Here is an 18,616-nt window from a genome sequence, read left to right on the forward strand (position 1 = left end):
AGCTCCCTCACTCATGGCTCAGGTCTGTCTCTCCAGACTGTGCCCTCTGGGTGTCAGGGCACATCCCAGAGCCCAGCACAGGTTCCGGCTGACCTGAGTCTGTGGTCACTGAATCGAACCAAATGGGGTGCACTGGCAGAGGTCAGTGGCTAGCTTCAGAAAGTCCTTTCAGCAAGGGTTTCTCCCTCCCCTGGAGCTGAGGGCAGGGGAGGAAAAAATGGGCTGCTTTTTGATGTTGTAGTGCCTTTGAGATGGCTTGGATTCCTGGGTCCAGGTCCCCCCAAAACCATGCAAACAACATTCCTTTTCCAGCCTGCCGGAAGCAGACATCACATGCAGCAGGAGACTGTAAGGTTAGACAACAAGAAGGACTTCCCAGGAGGGGAGCGAGAAAATTTGCTTAGTTGGAACTGCCATTCCGTAGAACGGGCTGCCTTGGATTGCAGTGAGCTTTCCAGAGTTACAAATGGCAGAGGCAAAGATTTAGGCCAAAAGGGAGAAATGGAAAAGCTTCAGTTTGGCTGGTAAAGTAGTGGTGAAGGTGGAGGGAGCCAGGGGCCTTATCCTGAGGGCCACGGTGGGAGAGGCCATTTGTTAGCATAGGTCCAGGGGAGGGATGGGATTAAGAGACAGTGAGAAGGAAGAGCCACCAGGAGCTGGTGGGCTGAGTGTGGGAAGAGGAAGGGGGCTTTGGCTGCAGGGTGGGGGGTACCTTGTTCAGGTGGGGAGCAGGAGGGAACAAGCTGGGTGGGAAGGGCTGGGGCTTCTGAGCAGAGAGGAGGTCTCGAGGCTGCTGGCTGCTCAGGCCTGGGCTGGGGAGGGGGGGGTCCAGGCTGAGAAGAGATGGGGGCGTGTCCAGCAGGGTGGGATAACCTAGGACTTGGGAGTAGCTGGCATCATCAGGGGAAAAAGAACAGAAATCCTCCTCAGCCAGGAGGCTGAGGCAGCAGGACCTGGAGAGCTGGGGGGGGGGGGGTGCAANGGCAGAGGGGAGGGAGGGAGGGGCCGGGCCTCTGTCCACGGCATTAGTGCTGGTTGGAGGGAGAGGGGGGTGCAGAGCCAGCCAGGCCGCCTGTTCCCACAGCCGGGAGCTGAGCGTGCTGCCATGGCGCTGGCCGGGCCTGGGACCCCGGCCTCCAGGCCCCTGGCCTCCCTCCTGCTGCTGCTGCTGCTCTTGGCTCCTGTCCTCTCCCTGCTGGGTGGTGAGTTGGGACACAAGCCTTGGGGTGGGGGTGGGGGGCTGGGGCAGGGTCTGTCTCCCGAAGCAGATACTCCGGGCCCCGGGGCTGTCTGTGTGGGTGCCAGGCCCGGCTGTGGGGCTGGGCACAGGCCAAGATGTGGGTGCAGAGGGGTGCGCTCTGCGGGCCACCTTGCGTGGAGGGGAGCATGTCCTGGGCCTTGGGAGGTTGCTGTGTGGCAGGGGGGCCTGGGTCTGTTGTGAGTGTGCGTGGGGCTGTGGGGTGCTGACTGTGGGTGTGTGAAAGTTGTGAGCTGCTCCGGCTGAGCCATGGGTCGTCGTCTGAGGCTTTCTGGGAGTGGTGGGCTGCGTCCTAGTGCAAGTTGTGGGATATAAGTTGTCAAGTGGGTTGAACTGTGTCTTAGCACTGTGCAGGGGGACCTGGGGTGGGGGCAGCAGACCCCAGCCCAGGGGATGGCAGTGGGGAGGGAGAAGGAGGCCGGGGAGCCGGGCGTCTACCTGCATCTCCTTCACGGGTGTGTTACCTGCCTGCCCTGGGGGCTGGGGGTGCTCTGGGGCCCCTGGGGGTGGCCAGGCACTTGGGAGCACGTGTGTCTGCCGCTGCCCCCTCCCCGGCACTCCCAGACCCAGCTGAAAGGGCTTCCTGAAGCCAGACCCCATTCGCCAAACGGCTTTGCTTTTGTCCCAGAGGATTCACATGTGTGCGCCTGCAGCCTGGACTTCTTCCTGGGGGGTCTGGGGGACGCTTTGTCTTGGTCACTATAGCTACGGGGCCAGGCCTNCTTGGTCACTATAGCTACGGGGCCAGGCCTGGGAAGTCCCCTGACCCCGCCTCCGCTGCTGGAGGAGGGAGCCAGCCAGGGCGGGGGGTGGGGGGTGGGGGCTGGACTTCACAGCCGGCTGGGGGAGCCCCACCCCTCAGACTCCTGGGGGGGAGGTCAAGACTCTCAGGCCCCTACCTGGGGCCCTCCTCCCCATTCATGGCTCACAATCCTGCTTCCCCTTTATCTCCTCTCCGTAGGCCCCCGGGGAGGAAGAGGACCCCATTTTGTAGTGGAGGACCTGAGGCTCAGGCAGGGATGGGGGCTTAGGAGCTAGGTTCCTGGCGCAGATCTGGAGCTCAGGAGAGGAACTGAGGGCCTGCTCTTTGCTCTCTGTACACGAGGGGCGTGAAATCCTGGGGTGTGGACCTGCTGTCTGCCCCCAGCCCTCCTCACGCCTGCAAACACACACACCTGCACTCCGGTGTGGCACACGCAAGGGCACAGCCCACCACCACGTGAGCAGTTGTCCACAGACTCGTGCCCTCACACGCATACGCACGTGCCCCTGCAGGTACATGATGGGCGCCTGCATACCAGCGTGCACGTACGTGAACCGTGAACTGTGAGGAAGAGTGAACACAAAGGAGACGGAGGCCACAGAAAACGTGGCCGCTGAGGGACATGCTCACCCCCATCCAACCCCACTGGGTGCCCAGGGGCAGCCTTTCTATGATTTCTGTGCAGGGAGCCCCCTCCCTGGGGATCCTCAAAAGCTGGGGTGAGGGCACCGTGGGCACGAGCACTTCTGGATACCAGCACCCGAGGCCTGGCTGTCAGGAGGAGAGGGGCTGGGGACGGTGTCCCTTGAAAAGTAATTTCCCTCCCCGAGGGGATGGGGTTTCTGGAAGCCTTGGGCCCCTGGCTCTGCTGCTCAGGCCTGCCAGGCCCTGAGCTGAGCCCCTCCATCCTGGGCCCACTCTGCCACAAAAGCCTGGCTGGTTGCTGTGGAGAGGACCAAGCATCTTGGAGTACAATGGGGCGTGCTGGGCTCTCACAGCCCACCCCACTGCCTGCACACCCGGGGAGCCTGGCCGACAAAGGGCAGCAGTCCAGTCCCCATGTCTGGCCCCTCCTCCCACCAGCACTTGGGCGGGGGGGGGGGNNTGGGGGGGGGGGGGGGTGGGGAGGCTTTGGAATGGAGGCAGGGAGGCAGGGAGGCAGGGACAGAGCGTGGAGCCACACACATGTGAACCAGCATCAGGACTGGTTGTCTAGACAGCGTCTGCTCCAAGTAAACGTTTGTTGATCAATGAAGAGATAGCACCACCAGCCACCGCCCCAGAAGATTCTATGCAAACGAACTAATGTGATGGACTTTAGTTTTTGCTGTTGTTGTTGTTTTAATTAAAGATTTTTAGGGGCACCTGGGTGGCTCAGTCGTTGGGCATCTGCCTTTGGCTCAGGGCGTGATCCTGGCGTTATGGGATCGAGCCCCGCATCGGGCTCCTCCACTGGGAGCCTGCTTCTTCCTCTCCCACTCCCCCTGCTTGTGTTCCCTCTCTCGCTGGCTGTCTAATAAATAAATAAATAAAATCTTTAAAAAAATTTTTTTAAATATTTTTAAAATTTATTTATCATTTTTAAGTAATCTCTACACCTAACGCAGTGCTTGAACTTGCAACTCCGAGATCAAAAGTCACAGGCTCTACCACTGAGCCAGCCAGGCGCCCCATGTGACGGACTGTGAATCTCCCCACGGCCCTGTGAGGTCGGCTCTAACACCCCCAGTTTACAGAGGAGGAAACGAGGCCCAAAGAGGGTCAGGAACTTGCCCAGAGTCGCAGAGCTGGTGTGTTCAGTACCAGCCCAGTAAAGCCACGTCCCTTCTCTGCACCTGTGCCCCTTTAGGGCGCCAAGCAGCTAACTGAGGGCCGGCCCGAGCACTTGATTGGAAAACACGGGGCTTCTCCAACTCGGGCTTGGCCCGGAAGCCGCAGTTTCCAAGGATATTCTAGACAGGAGACCACGAATAAAAGTGGCCTGTTTGGGTGGCAGAGTCTCACCAGGTCTGCCTCGCCCTCACGCGGGGAAGCGTCTCCATGGCCTTGGGCTCTGAGACTGAAGCCTGCAAACACTGGGATACGCCAGTGCCAGGCACAGGTGGGCGGTGAATCGTGACAGCCGTTGTCGCTGCTACTGTTACCAAAATTATAAATATTGTCGCCCCCCTTTTAGCTTCGGGGGGGGGCATAAACATTTTTGTGAAAGAGTATCCCAAACTTTCCCGTCTTGTTAGAGTAACTTAGCCCCTTCCTGGTGGCTCTGAGGCAGGGGGTATTCTCTCCTGTCCTTGGGGCCCAGTGAGCTGAACGGCATTTGCCCATGTCAGAAGCTTCCACATCTTACGAGATCTCGGGCCACTTCTTAGAAATATCCTCTTTCTCGCCATGTCAAGACAAGAAGCTTCTCAAAATTCACCCTCAGTGGACACTGCCCATCAGTTGTTAGCAGTTATCATGAGGCCTGTTATAAGTGCACATAAAGTAGGAGTTACTAGGCACTGAGTGAGGCCCGAAGCCCAGTGCGATTGCCAACAGCCCCGTTCTGGTTAAAGAGGGAAGACTGACCATTCCCCCCAGGCCCGTCCTGGAACCCCCACGCTTGTGCCAACCTCTAGAGACTTTCCCCAGTGCCTGGGGAAGGCTGGGTGGGAATACACTACGTGAAAATGCATGGTGGGGACTAGAGTTTGCAAAGTGGGAATTTCACATGCTTTGGGAGATGTGGGCCTTTCAGAAGTCTGGAGATAATCTGCTTCCTCGTTTTTTGAGGGTTGATTTGGGGCAAGTTAGTAGCCTCACTGAGTTAGAAAATTGAAGTTTTCTTAACAGCACCCACCTTTCCTGGTTTGAATCACATGTAATCACGCAATCGTAGATGCAAGATGTGTAGCACGGCCTGGAGCCATAGCAGGCACTCAGTAAACGGTTGCTGTTATCACTGTGCAACCGTCCTCTCTGGGGAGAGGATTCCCTTCCTGGCAGTGGGATCTGGGCCTTCCCGGGCACAGGGCAGCAGGTCGAAGGGGAGGGGCGTGTGTCAGTTAATCCCTCCCCTGCCAGGTCGTCCCAGGCTGCCTGAGAGGTCAGGAGGGATTTGTAAAGATAAGCACAGGCCCCTCGTCGCCCTGGCAACAGGCCACGCCCCCCAGCCTGGCCCAGGGCCGGCCCCGCTCTGCCCCGCTGCCCTCAACCTCTCTGCCTCTCAGCCCAGGGCTAGCCTGGCCTTCTGGTCTCACTCCTGCGACACAGAGAGCAGAGGCCAGCGCTTCTCGTGGCTCAGTGTGCAAACGATTCCCCAGGGACCACACTGCAGTGCCCAGGCCCAAAAGCTCTGAATCTCTAGGTCTGGAGTTGGGGGGCCAGAAATCTGTATCTATCCTTCCTTTCTTCCTTCCTCACTCTTTTTTTTTTTTAAGATTTTATTTTATTTATTTGACAGAGAGAGACAGCCAGCGAGAGAGGGAACACAAGCAGGGAGAGTGGGAGAGGAAGAAGCAGGCTCCTAGCGGAGGAGCCTGAAGTGGGGCTCAATCCCACAACGCCAGGATCACACCCGGAACCGAAGGCAGACACTTAACAACTGAGCCACCCAGGCGCCCCTCTCTCTCTCTCTCTCTTTTTTTTTTTTTTAAGATTTATTTATTTATCTTAGAGGGGCGGAGGAATCTTAAGCAGACTCCCCCTGAGCACGGAGCCCGACAACGCGGGGCTGTATCTCACAACCCTGAGATCATGACCTGAGTTGAAACCAAGATTCGGACCCTCAACCGGCTGTGCCCCCCAGGTGTCCCAGAAATCTGTATTCTTAATACAGGCCGGGGGTTCAGGAACCCCAAGGATGAAGGCTCTGGAGTAGTGAGACCTGGGTTTGGATTCTAGCCCCTTACAGGCTGTGGGACAGTGAAGTCCCTTCCTCTCTGAGCTTCGCTTCCTTCGGCTTAGAGCAGGAATAATAGCACTATCTGTCTCCTAAGGTAAACATGAAGATAACTGGCAGTACACAAGAAAAAGGGTTGTGTCTCCCATCTAGGCTTTTGGGGCTAAGCATGCCTCGTGGGATAGGCAGCTCCCTTCCTCTCCTCCTGGCTCTGGCTGGGGGAGCTCCTTCCTCCCCTGTGGCTGGACTCCGTGGGGCACCATTATATAGGGTCACGGGCCACCTGCTCCCATGGCCATGTGGTGCCTGGCGCATTTCCCCCACGCCCTGTCTCCCCAGCCTGGTCCCACCTGGGTGGGAAGAAATGGAAGGCTCTGAACTGGGGGCAAAGCACCAGATTCGGGTGGGGGTCTCAGGCCACACAGGTGAGGAGCAGTGCCCTGTTGGCATTAAATGAAGGGCTGCTGGTGCAGGACCCGGCAGCCAGGGACCCCAGAGTGGGGGCTACGGTCACTGTCTCCCGGTCCTGAGCTGTGCTGGGTTGAGGACCCTGATCAAAATGGCCACAGCCCTTCATGAAGGCTCACTGGGTACCAGGCCTTCACTCCTGTCCCCTCAGTGGCTCCTCACGGCACCCCATGAGGTGGCACTATTTGAACCCCAGAAGCCAGGCTTGTCTGATGCCCAAACCTCTGTCCTTTCCTAAGGGAGCTCTATCCACTCCACCCCCATCAGAATATCGTCCCACCCTCTTCTGGCCATCTAGCCCTAAAGGACATGGCTCTAAATGGATGAGCCACAGTGGCTGGGGTGGGAAAAAGAAAGATGAGCTGCTCAGAAGCCCCTCCGAGAGAGGCCCAGACACCCCGGCCCTCGCCTACATGGCCAGGCTTGGGAGAGGGGGCTGGGGAGGGAACTGTGGTCAGAGAGCGGTGTGGACACTAGAGCCCTACAGGGTCATCTTGGCCTGACAGTGTTGCAGACCCTCTGCCCCCTTGCAATGTGTCTCGCCCCGGGTGGGTGCTGGGGTCCCGATCCGGGAGGGAGTGAGCGCATGCTGAGCTGTCCAGGTGCTCTGGACACTCGGCGGTGACAGCCAGCTTCTCTCCTGGGTGCTGGGGTCTATGTCTCCACATCCCTGTCCCCTGACCTGCTGAGCCCCGGCTGGGGAGGGTGCGGGTCGGCCAGTGGACGGCCCTGCCCGGTGGAATGTGGATGACGCTGAGCCTTATCTGGGGGGGGGGCTTCACCAAGGTGGGGGAAGGGAGGTGCAGGGCCTGAAGCGGTTCCAGGCCTGGTTACTGTCTGGATGACAACCTGAGCAGGGGAGGGGTGGCTCGCAGAGCCCCGGCTTGGGGGTGCCTGCTGCTCGTGGGTGGTTCCCCTCCCCCACCCCTTACTGAGGTCCTGCACGTGGCCACGGCAGTACCTGAGGCTTTGAATCCTCCCACGTGCTGTGAGGCACGCCCTGTTTTCATCCCCCTTCCCGTGTGAGTCAGGCTCGGGAGGAGAAAGGACCTGCTCAAGGTCTCAGAGCTCGTAACTGAGCTGGGATGTGGACCCAGGGCAGTTCTACCTCAAAGCCTAGTTCTTAACCAGAGCGACAGGCTCTCAGGAGGGTAGGGGGCTGGTCCTGCCAGTGGCTTGGCTTCCAGACTAGCAGGTGACCCTCTAGCGTGGTGGAGGCAGCAGTGGCCTGCCCTGTACCCTGTGACCTTGGCCAGGCCAGCTGGTCAGCCATTTGCTGAGGTGGGGGATCCAGTGAGGGCCAGGGATCCCCGGAGAGGTTTCTAGGCCCGAGCAGTGAGCAGTGGCTGGAAGGAGGGGCAAGGAGGGGGACCCAGCTCACAGTCCCTGCCTTTGAAGTCCTCCATCTCCGCTTTCATCCGGGGATGTAGCTGCCAGACCCCTAGCGGAAGAGGTGGGGGGGACGGTGGGAGGAGCACCCCCCACCCCGGGGAGGAGACAGAGCTGCAGAAGGGGAGACCCAGAGGAGACCCCCACTCTGGGCGGGTGGGGGGGGGCTGAAACACGTGATAGGCTTGAAGGCTGTCCCAGTGCTAACTTGCTTCGAGACCTCAGGCAAGAGTCTTCACTTTCGGGGCCCCGGGGTGGCTCAGTGGGTTAAGCGTCTGCCTTCAGCTCAAGTCATGATCTCAGGGTCCTGGGATCAAGCCCCGCATCGAGTCTCTACTCAGCAGGCAGTCTGCTTCTCCCTCTCCCACTCCCCCTGCTTGTGCACTCTCTCTCTCTCACTGTCAAATAAATAAATAAATCTTTAAAAAAAAGTCTTCACCTTCTGAGTCTCAATTTGATCTCTTGTAAAATGGGCACGACAATGCCTGCCCCAAAGGGGTGCTGCAGGGAGGGTGAGACAGCAGAGCGCAAAGCTCCCAGGGTCAGAGAGTGTCTGCCCTCTGATCCCGCTGGGGCGGGGGGGTGGGGTGGGGGCAAACATCCGGGTCCCATTTCTCTTCATGGAGACCCTCCTGAGCCAGTCTCAGTTCTGCCCATAGTTGTGCATGGGCTGTGGGGACATGGCTTCTAGAACCCCTGGCCCTCCTTCTAGCCTCCTGAATACAGACAGTCCCATGAAAGCTTTCTGGCTCTGGGGTCCAGGCTGGGCCTGAGTGTGGGGAGGGGAACGCCCTGGTCCACCCTGCCCAGCCCATTTTCTCTCTTTACAGGAACGGTGCCTTCCGAGCCCCCAAGTGTCTGTGACTCAGCACCATGTGCTCCAGGGACCCAGTGCCAGGCTATGGAGAATGGTAGCTACTCCTGTGCGCCCACGGAGCCCCGGGGCTGTGCCACCCAGCCGTGCCACCACGGCGCTCTGTGCGTGCCCCAGGGTCCAGACCCCGACGGCTTCCGCTGCTACTGCGTGCCCGGGTTCCAGGGCCCACGCTGTGAGCTGGACATCGATGAGTGTGCATCCCGGCCCTGCCACCACGGGGCCACCTGCCACAACCTGGCTGATCGCTACGAGTGCCGCTGTCCCCTTGGCTACGAAGGTAATGGGCTCATGTCCTGGGAGGAGGTCTGCAGTGTCCATCCCGTCAGTGGCTCAGGATGTAAAATCACACATTCAGCTTCGACTTTAGTACAGAGACACCCCCAGGCATCGGGGGCGCTCCAGGGCATTCTGCTCTGGGTCTTGCTACAGAACGGATGCTTCTCAAGCTAACCTGGGAGCTCTGGATGGCAGTAAGAACGTGTGAGTGCACCTGGTGCCTGACACTTCACAGACACTGGACAAAGGTTATTTCAGTCCCTTTTGGAGTTCAGTTTGGTGCTGGGGGTGGAGACACCCCCAGGCATCTCTGGTGGGACCAGAGAGCAGGTATACCTGGTTTGGCTTTAATGAGGACAAGTCTAGACAGTCTTTCTAGCATCTACTCACTTCAGACCTGTGTCAGACTGTAGTGTAGACACCATCTGGCTCATCTGATGGTTCTAGAGTATGGAGACTCCTGGTATGGCTCAGGTTGTAATGTGGACCCTCTTCCCCTCTGGGTAGCCCCTGAAGCTTGTGCAGGGAGACACTGCTGGTCTTGTTCAAACTAATGTGAGTGAGTGTAATGTAACGTGAGTGTGCCCCAGGGATCCCCGCTGTCTCAAGCGGGCGGGTAACGTATATACGAGGTTCTCAAGGGCTCGGAACACAGACTGGCATGCATACACGCGGGTCCTCTCCTCCAGGGTGTGGCCCTGCCCCCAGGCCCTTCCACGCTGTAATCAGGAGCATTCCGGAGTGACTGTCTAGAAGCCAGGAAGGAGGGGGGAGCTGGGCACAGGTCTGGGACAGGCTACGTCCAGGGCAGTGGGGAGCCTGCAGTATAGACACTCCTGGTTCTATTTCAACCCTGAATTCAGACAACTCTGCTCTGAAGGCAGAAGGCAGTTTGAGGTCACCATAAAGCAAGGGGTGCACACTGAGTGGGGGCTGGGTCCCAGGGGAGGGAGGTTATAGTGCAGAGATGGCTCTTGGCACTTCAGAACGGACTCGGAAACGGGTCCCACGTATCCTTCTCACCATGTGAGAGTCTCGGTGTCTGGAGTGTTAGTTGTGTATGTGTGAGAGAGGTCATGCGAAGTGTGTGTCTGTTATCGTGGGTGTCTGGGCTCCCTGCGTGCACCCATGGGGACGGAGGTGAGTGAGTGCCAGCAGGTGTGTGCACCAGATGTCCCTGGGTGCTTTGGGTAACACTTTCTGGGTGAGTTGCGGATGTGAGCAGGGGCAGAGTCTGCCATGACTCATTCCTCTCCTCCTTCCATTCAGAGCCAGGCGGGGGAGGTTGGGATTCCAGCGGCCAGGGCCTGGCTCCCCCTGGCACAAAGGGTGGGAGTGGGACTGGGGTGGGAGGAGTGAGGGGTCACAGGAGGGAGGGGCTGTGTTTTGTGCTGAGCTGGGAAGGGGGAAGGTTCCAGCTGGAGCCAGCTGGGTCCCTGGCCCCCCAGGACCAACCCCACATAGGGGGCAGGGGCAGGGCCTCTGGAGTCCATCGTGACATGTGAGCCCCGAGGTGAACTCAGCCATACATCCTCAAACGCTGAGATTCTCTGTCTCCCTTCGTCTCTGCACATCTCCTCCCCTGACCGCCAGCCAACTGTCTCAGTTGTGCCCAGGGCTGAGGGGCTTCCCCAGACTTGAGGTTTTAGAAGCAAGAAGGTGTGGGGGAAACCAGGATGAGCTGGTCACCCCAGCATTTCTCGCTGGGGCCTGTCCCTCTCCCATGGAGTCCCTCTCTACACTCCCTTGAAAGCCGGCTGAGTGAGCCTTCCACGGTGTAGACAGAATCACGTAACTCAGCAGCTTTTAGGATAAGCCCAGATTGGGACCCCGAGAGGCCACCACAGCCCCTAGCCCTGCCTCACCTCCTCTGCTCTCTCGTTTGCTCCTGACCCTCCATGCTCCCCCTTTCTGAGGGCATCATGCCCTTGCCCCAAGCTGCTCTGGACCAGTCCCCGAGCCTGGAATCCAAATGCTGGCAAAGCGCCATCCCAATCTAGTGAATGCTTACCTTTCAAAAGGCTTTTCTTCCAAGAAGCCTTCCCTGACTAATTCCCCAGGCCAGAACCCTGGGTCTTGCTTTTAGGGGATCCAGGAGCTCTCATTGTTGAGCTTACCACAATTAAAAATCCGCCCACTTCTATGTAATATTGACCTAATCCCCGTCTCCCCAGCTACACTGCTGGGAGCTCAGAGAGGCAGGGACGGCTGTCTTGTTTCGACCCCACTGCCGCTGCCGTTTCAAGAAATACCTGCTCTGGGCGAATGGACCAGCGGATTCTCCCTGGATCCTCAGGTTTCCACTCCTTGTAACTGTCTGAAGCTGGTTTCAGGTCGGCCTGCCTGGGCCTCTTGCAACCTCCCTCTGGGTGTCCATCTGTCTCTGTGTCTCCGTTCCTGTCCAGGGGTGACGTGCGAGGCGGAGGTGGACGAGTGTGCCTCGGCGCCCTGTCTGCACGGAGGCTCGTGCCTGGACGGCGTGGGCTCCTACCGCTGCGTGTGCGCGCCAGGCTACGGGGGTGCCAGCTGCCAGCTGGACCTGGACGAATGCCACAGCCAGCCGTGCGCACATGGGGGCCGGTGCCGCGACCTGGTCAACGGGTGAGCTGGGTGAGCTGGGTGAGCGGGCGGCCGGGGCCCCAAGGGGGGGCTGCACGCCGGAGGGGGGCCAGATGGAGGCCGGCAGGTGGAGGCCGGTGGGCTGGAGGCTGGGGCGTGCTCAGCCGGCCCGTGCCCCGCTCCAGGTTCCGGTGCGACTGCGCGGACACGGGCTACGAGGGCGTGCGCTGCGAGCAGGAGGTGCTGGAGTGCGCTTCGGCGCCCTGCGCGAACAACGCGTCCTGCGTCGAGGGCCTTGGGAGCTTCCGCTGCCTCTGCTGGCCAGGTGTGTGTGCGAGTGCGCGGGCGCAGCCTGGGGCGGCCGGGAGGTGTGTGCCTGCGCTCACCTGCCCTCGGCATGTGGGCACGTGACGGCCGCTTCTCTGAACTTCACTTTTGCGGGCCTCTGCCAAATAGGGCTAACGTAGCCCCTGCTCCTGGCATCGTTGCGAGGCGGATAAAGGTGTGATGGCCGTGAAGCCCTGGCATCGTGCAAAGTGCCCAGTACAGTACTAGAGAGAATAGTAACAGGGCACTGATGAAGGCTGCCATGGTCATTCCCACCGGGCTCAGTGCGTCCGTCCCTCCCCATGGTGGGGAGCATATTCTGAGCGGTCGTGAGCCGTGGAGGGGTGCTGCCCGGTGACCCCGTGTGACCTGCCCACGCGCGTGTGCCCCCAGGCTACAGCGGCCAGCGGTGCGAGGTGGATGAGGACGAGTGCGAGTCGGGCCCCTGCCAGCACGGGGGGCAGTGCCTGCAGCGCTCAGACCCGGCGCTCTACGGAGGCGTGCAGGCCACCTTCCCCGGCGCCTTCAGCTTCCGCCACGCTGCCGGCTTCCTGTGCCGCTGCGCTCCGGGCTTTGAGGGTGAGCCCCCTTCCACCCTTCCGGGGGAGCAGGTCCGCCCGTGTGTGGATGCGGGGGGAGGGATGCCAGGGCTCCGCTCGAGCCCTGGCCCTGCCCCGTATGTGCCGCCCCCGAGTCAGCCCTTCTCACTGGGCCTCGGTCTCCTTAGCTCTAAAACGGGTCCTTCCAGCTCCAGTCTGGTTCTGAGGGCACAGGTGGGAACCACAGCTGGCCTTCTTGCAGGGGACGAATGTGGCGTGGATGTGGACGAGTGTGCCTCACAGCCGTGCCTCAATGGAGGCCGCTGCCAGGACCTGCCCAACGGCTTCCAGTGCCACTGTCTGGATGGCTACACAGGTGCCCGGGGCGGATGGACACTGGGGGGCAGGGCCAGGGTGGAGTCACTGGGCTTGGGGTGAGACACTTCCTCTGGCTGATGCATGGAGGCTGGATTGATGGAGACAAGGAGAGGAGGAAGGATGTGGGTGTGCTGGTCCATATGACAGCTAAGAGGGGCTGAGTGGGGATCCAGGCTTTGGAGACGAAAATGGAGGGAACTAAGTGGGTTGAGAACTATTTAGGGGGGACACTCTGGAGGCCCTGGGGGTTAGTCCAAGTATGAGTGGGAGTGTCAGAGATGCCAGCTGCTTTTGCTCTGGGTGACATTGGGTGTCCTTGCTTGTCCATACTGAGTCCGAGTGTCTGCGGAGCACCCAGAGGGAGGCGCCAGGGTTGGGGGCTGGTGGCCCAGGGCCTGGGGCCCAGGAAAAAACAGACACCAGGGTTCAGGAGTATAGTCCTGGCGGCGGGGGCCACAGGTGGCCAAGACTGTCCAGGAGAACGTGGGGAGTGATGGGCAAAGAGAACCCTAAGCACCTGACATCCAGGGGCCGGGCAGAGGCCGAGGGCCCTGCAGGGAGAGGACAGAAGAGGTCAAGGGGGCATCACAGATAGAAGGGTGAGCCTGACCTCTGGGGAGCTGGGGTCTATTGGGCAGGAGTTGGGGTGCAGAAAGCCTCTCCCTGCCTTGGGTGCAGCAGATGCGTAGACATGCAGATACCCTTCCGTGGACGCTGGTGAACCCAGAGAACTCCTCCCTGCCCCCTCTGGAATGCCTGCAACACTTCCCCCGCGCCTGCCCGCATTCCTGCTTGGGCACACGGCCTCCTCTCCCTGGCAGGTTTCCTGGGCACTGGCTCCCCCGCCCAGGGGAAGGAGGCGGTGATCACCGCCCTCCTTCCTACCTCAGCTGCTCAAAGATCCTGGGCTCAGTGTCCCCCACCCCTGGGTGGCCGCTCTGGAAGCCCATCGCCTGCCCTTGTGGGCTGAGACTCCCTGAGACCTGCCTGGGAGCAGTGGCCTTGCAGGCACCCGGAGGGCCCACCACGGCGTGCACTGCCCCCGAAGAGCATTTCTGCGCATTTCGGTCCCTCCTCATCACACCCCCACGAGGTAGGGTTCTTACAGATGAAGTAAAGGAGGCTTGAGAGAGGGGGTGTCATTCCTGCGGTTCACCAGTGTCAGCCAGAGCCCAGCTCCTCCCCAAGCTGAGCTCATCTGATGGGTGACAGGAAGGTCAGATCTGAGGTCAGGGCCTGGGAGGGGGAGCCCCGACCGTAGGGCTGGGTTCCTTGCTGCTGTCCACCCCCATCCTCCCTTTGGGTCATGCTGGCCTGGGGGAGGCCGGTGCCTGGCATTCCCAAGCCAGCTCTGAAGGAGGTTGCTGGTCAGGCGGGGAGCTCTGCTCCCCCGGCCCACGACCCGCCTGCCACTCTTGGCCATCCATGGGGAAACGCGATGGGGCCACGGGCTCTGTGGACTTTCCTGGGTGGCCTGTGGCTCCTGGCAGGTATGCAGGGCTGGGGCCTTAGGCAGGATGAGGTCTGGCTGGCGGTCCCCGAAAGGAGGCTGTGGGGTTTGGGGGCTGATTGGGGCCAGGATTCAAATCCTGGTGGCTTCTCTGGGCCTGGGCTCCTCCAGCTGGGGGATGGTGGGAAGGGCTGGCCTTGGTTGTTTTCTGGAGGCTCTGGCCGAGCTGGGGTTGGGCTGTGGCCTCTTGACGCAAGCTGGGGCCAGAGCACCTGGTGTGGGTGCTCCTGGAGGGGAGGGTGAGGTGGCCCCTCCATAGTCAGCATGGGGTCCTGGGGCAGAGGGCTGGGGGGATGGAGCCTAGATGCACACATCCACCCCACTCCCACCTCCATTCTGGCACTCTGTCCACAAAAGCCATGCCAGGCCCTTAGCTGGGCACCAAGGACACATTCAGGCCTCCAGAGGAGGTCTCAGCTGAGTAAACAGATACTCTCAGTACAGGGTTCTGGGGAGCTGTGTCTGGAATTGGGCAGGGAGTTGGGAGTGACGCAAGAGCTTGGGGCTGGGAATCAGACAAAAAGCCTCCTGGGGGCCTGGCTTTGAATTTGGGCTTTGCAGGATGAGTAGGAGTTTGACTGGCAGGGTAAGTGAGGAGAAGGCACTCCAAGTGGAGGAAACAGTATGAGTAAATCCCCCAGGGAAATGTTTTCCAGGAAATGCATGGTGGAACAGGCAGTTCAAGGTTTGGAGGGAGCAGGGTTGAGACTTGAGGGCCGGGTAGGGCCCAGCCCCTGAGGGGTGTTGAGTGTCTGGGTGAGTGATGGGACCTTAAGCAGCAGGGAACTCTGGCCAGGCGATGCTTTAGAAATAGGCCTTTGGCTCCTTGGGGAGATGGACGGTAGAGGGGGTTGAAGGCAGGCAAAGTAGAGTGTGCTAGACCGTGGCCCTGTGAGCTGGTGAGGCAGAGAGGTGGTGTGGGAGAAATGGGGAGACTGGCGAGTGTTTAGGGGACAGAACTCACAGGGCCCGGAGACCCGCCAGACGTGGGAAAGGAAGGGGTATCTTGGATTCCAGCCTCCAGGGACTTTAGGGAACCATGAGCAATCCTTTGGGGATTAGGAATTGGTTCGGTTGCTAGGTGCAGAGATCCCCATCCCAAAAGGCATGTAAGCTCTGCTTTGAGTGCTTGGTTCTTGCCTTGAGTGCTGAGCCCCGGCCTGGTCTCTCCCGAAGGTGTGGCATGTCAGGAAGATGTGGACGAATGCCTGTCGGAGCCCTGCCTCCACGGTGGGACGTGTGACGACACCGTGGCGGGCTACATTTGCCAGTGCCCGGAGGCCTGGGGTGGGCATGACTGTTCCGTGCGGCTCACCGGCTGCCAGGGCCACACCTGCCCACCGGCTGCCACCTGCATCCCCATCTTCAAGGCCGGCGTCCACAGTTACGCCTGCCGCTGCCCACCCGGTAGCCGTGGACCTTTCTGTGGCCAGAATACCACCTTCTCTGTGGTGGCCGGGAGCCCTGTGCAGACATCTGTGCCGGCTGGCGGCACCCGGGGTCTGGCACTGAGGTTTCGCACCACACTGCCTGCTGGTGCCTTGGCCGCTCGAACTGACACCCAGGACAGCTTAGAGCTGGCACTGGCGGGGGGCACACTTCAGGCCACCCTCTGGGACCACGGCAACACCACCGTGCTTACCCTGAAGCTGCCGGACCTGGCTTTAAATGACGGGCGCTGGCACGAAGTGGAGGTTTCGCTGCGCCTGGCGGTCCTGGAGCTGCGGCTCTGGCACGAGGACTGTCCTGCTGGGCTCTGTGTGGCCTCCCGTCCTGTGGCCCCAGCTCCTGTGGCTTCCGAAGCACCGACGCCTGCTGGATTCTGCTCCATTCAGCTGGGTGGCAGAGCCTTTGAAGGCTGCCTGCAGGACGTGCACGTGGACGGGCACCTCGTGTTGCCCGAAGACCTCGGCAAGAATGTCCTCTTGGGCTGCGAGCGCCGAGAGCAGTGTCAGCCTCCACCCTGTGCCCACGGAGGGGCCTGCGTGGACATGTGGACTCACTTCCACTGCAGATGCACCCGGCCCTATAGCGGTCCTACCTGCGCTGATGGTGAGGAGCAAGGCAGGTGGGCCCCCCGGGGCAGAGAGTGTGCCTGCCCCTGGCCCACAGGCCTTACCCCTGACACCCTCTCTCCCTGCAGAGGTTCCTGCGGCCACCTTTGGCTTGGGGGGCACTCTGAGCTCTGCCTCCTTCTTGCTCTACCAGCTGCCAGGCCCCAACCTCACCGTGTCCTTTCTCCTCCGTACTCGGGAACCTGCTGGCCTGCTGCTCCAGCTTGCCAACGACTCAGTAGCTGGGCTAACGGTCTTCCTGAGCGAGGGCCAGGTCCAGGCTGAGGTGCTGGGCCATCCTACTCTGGTGCTTCCTGGGCGCTGGGACGATGGGCTCCGCCACCTGGTGACGCTCAGCTTCGGACCCAACCAGCTGCAGGGCTTGGGGCAGCGGGTGCACGTGGGTGGGAGGCTCCTCCCTGCTGACGCCCAGCCCTGGGGTGGGCCCTTCCGAGGCTGCCTCCAGGACCTGAGACTCAATGACCTCCACCTCCCGTTCTTTCCGCTGCTGCTGGGTAACTCAAGCCAGCCTGGTGAGCTGGGCAGCAGGGAGTCCTGGAACCTCACCCTGGGCTGCGTCTCCGAGGACACATGCAGTGTAAGTTCCCCGGGAAGAGGGCTAGGTCCCTTTCTCAGATCTGTCCTGCATCTCTGGGGGTTAGCACGTCCTTCTGGCGAGGACAATGGCGGGAGGTGCAGCACTGCCCAAGTTCCCACTGCTAGAGAGCAGGGGTGCGGGGTTCACATTAGTCTCTCTGGCTGAGCTGCTCTTGCCCTCTGGTGGGCCCCATACCTCCCTCCCCAGTCTTGGTGGGAGACAGACACCCTGACCCAGACAGAGGGCTGCCTGAGCCTTTCTGTAGGAGCTGCTTGGGGACAGGGACATCCTTGGGTCCATGGACAAAGCACCAGCCTTGGCATTGGAATGGCCTGAGTGTGAACTCTGGCTCCTCTATGTACTGCCTGGATGACCCAGGCAAGTGGCTTCTCCTTTCTGAGCCTCAGTTTCTTTATCTGCAAAATGGGGACAATAGTGACTTCCTCTCTGTGTGTTTGTGAGGAGTGAGTCTGCAATAGCCGCTCAAGGAAGAGCCGCTGCAGTGATGGTTATGGTGGGATGATGCTCGCCCGGCCTGAGCCAATCCCTGCCCTGATTTTTCTGCAGCCTGACCCCTGTCTCAATGGTGGAATTTGTCTCGTCACCTGGAATGACTTCCACTGTACCTGCCCTGTTAACTTCACGGGGCCAACATGTGCCCAGCAGCTGTGGTGTCCTGGCCAGCCCTGCCTCCCGCCTGCCACCTGTGAGGAGGTCCCTGATGGCTTTGTCTGTGAGTATGTGCTCTGGGCAGCCCCCGTGCTGGGTTCTGGACACCCAGGCTGGGTTAGAGCCCACCCTTACCCTGAGGGCTCATAGGTAGTGGACCAGGATGCCAACAGCCCCCAGTGTGGTTAGGCCACTGCATCCATAGGGACAGGTTTTCTGGAGGAAGACAGCATTCACCAGGTTTCCAAGGGCAAGTAAGACTCTGGGCATAGGGGAGGACATTTTAGAGAGGGGCAACAGCATGTGCAAAGGCCCTGGGGTTTATAAGAACAACTGAAACACAGTTACAGGTGTTGGGGTGGAGATGTTGCGGGGGGAGCCTTGAAAACTAGGCCTGGCAGCTCAGAACTTTCCCCCAAGGGCAGTGGGGAGCCACGGGATGCTTTTAGGCAGGAGAGGGACAATGATCAGCATTTTAGAAAGATGGCTGCATTTTATTAAAATGCATGATCGGCATTTTAAAAATCTGCATTTAAAAAAGATGACTGCAGTGAATAGTGAGCCTCAGTGATGAGACTGAGCAACTCTGCTGAAGAGGGAAGGGGGCAGAGGCATTATTGCCTGGTCTGTGACCTGGAGGGGAGGGGAGGCACCACTGGGTAGGGTCAGTCTCCCCAGCATGGCCTGAAGCTGGTTCTCCGAGGTAGGGAATTCAGAGGGGTGGAAGCCACGGTGGTGGGGGCGATGGTTCCCAGGATTGGATGGTGGGTGGGTGGGTGTGCCCCCCTCGAGATGGGCGGGGGCCGTGGGGGCGGCAGGTATGTCACCCTCGGGCTTGGGCCGGAGATGGCTGCCCATGGGCCCTTCCCCGACGCTCCCTCTCCTTGCAGGTGTGGCCGAAGCCACGTTCCGCGAGGGCCCCGCGGCTGCCTTCAGCGGGCACAATGCATCGTCGGGGGTGTCGCTCAGCGGCCTGTCGCTGGCCTTCCGCACGCGCGACTCCGAGGCCGGGCTGCTGCGCGCCTCCGCGGGCGGCCAGGAAGCCGTCTGGCTGGAAGTGCACAACGGCTT

At 60.4% G+C, this 18,616-nt stretch overlaps 1 protein-coding gene across 1 annotated transcript in view; it reads left to right on the plus strand.

Moving 5' to 3' along the window:
* The first annotated feature begins 1,052 nt into the window (after positions 1 to 1,052).
* CRB2 (crumbs cell polarity complex component 2) overlaps positions 1,053 to 18,616 on the plus strand; it is a 21,924-nt gene continuing 4,360 nt past the window's right edge. Inside the window, exons 1-10 of the mRNA XM_034663728.1 lie at positions 1,053 to 1,202; positions 8,589 to 8,912; positions 11,317 to 11,512; positions 11,656 to 11,795; positions 12,191 to 12,376; positions 12,599 to 12,712; positions 15,401 to 16,276; positions 16,368 to 16,876; positions 17,444 to 17,609; positions 18,436 to 18,612. Of these exons, the coding sequence (XP_034519619.1) occupies positions 1,106 to 1,202; positions 8,589 to 8,912; positions 11,317 to 11,512; positions 11,656 to 11,795; positions 12,191 to 12,376; positions 12,599 to 12,712; positions 15,401 to 16,276; positions 16,368 to 16,876; positions 17,444 to 17,609; positions 18,436 to 18,612 (2,785 nt within the window). The 5' untranslated portion in view covers positions 1,053 to 1,105. The remainder of the gene's footprint in view (positions 1,203 to 8,588; positions 8,913 to 11,316; positions 11,513 to 11,655; positions 11,796 to 12,190; positions 12,377 to 12,598; positions 12,713 to 15,400; positions 16,277 to 16,367; positions 16,877 to 17,443; positions 17,610 to 18,435; positions 18,613 to 18,616) is intronic.

This window comes from Ailuropoda melanoleuca, chromosome 7 (genome assembly GCF_002007445.2).
Source record: "Ailuropoda melanoleuca isolate Jingjing chromosome 7, ASM200744v2, whole genome shotgun sequence".
Taxonomy (NCBI): domain Eukaryota; kingdom Metazoa; phylum Chordata; class Mammalia; order Carnivora; family Ursidae; genus Ailuropoda; species Ailuropoda melanoleuca.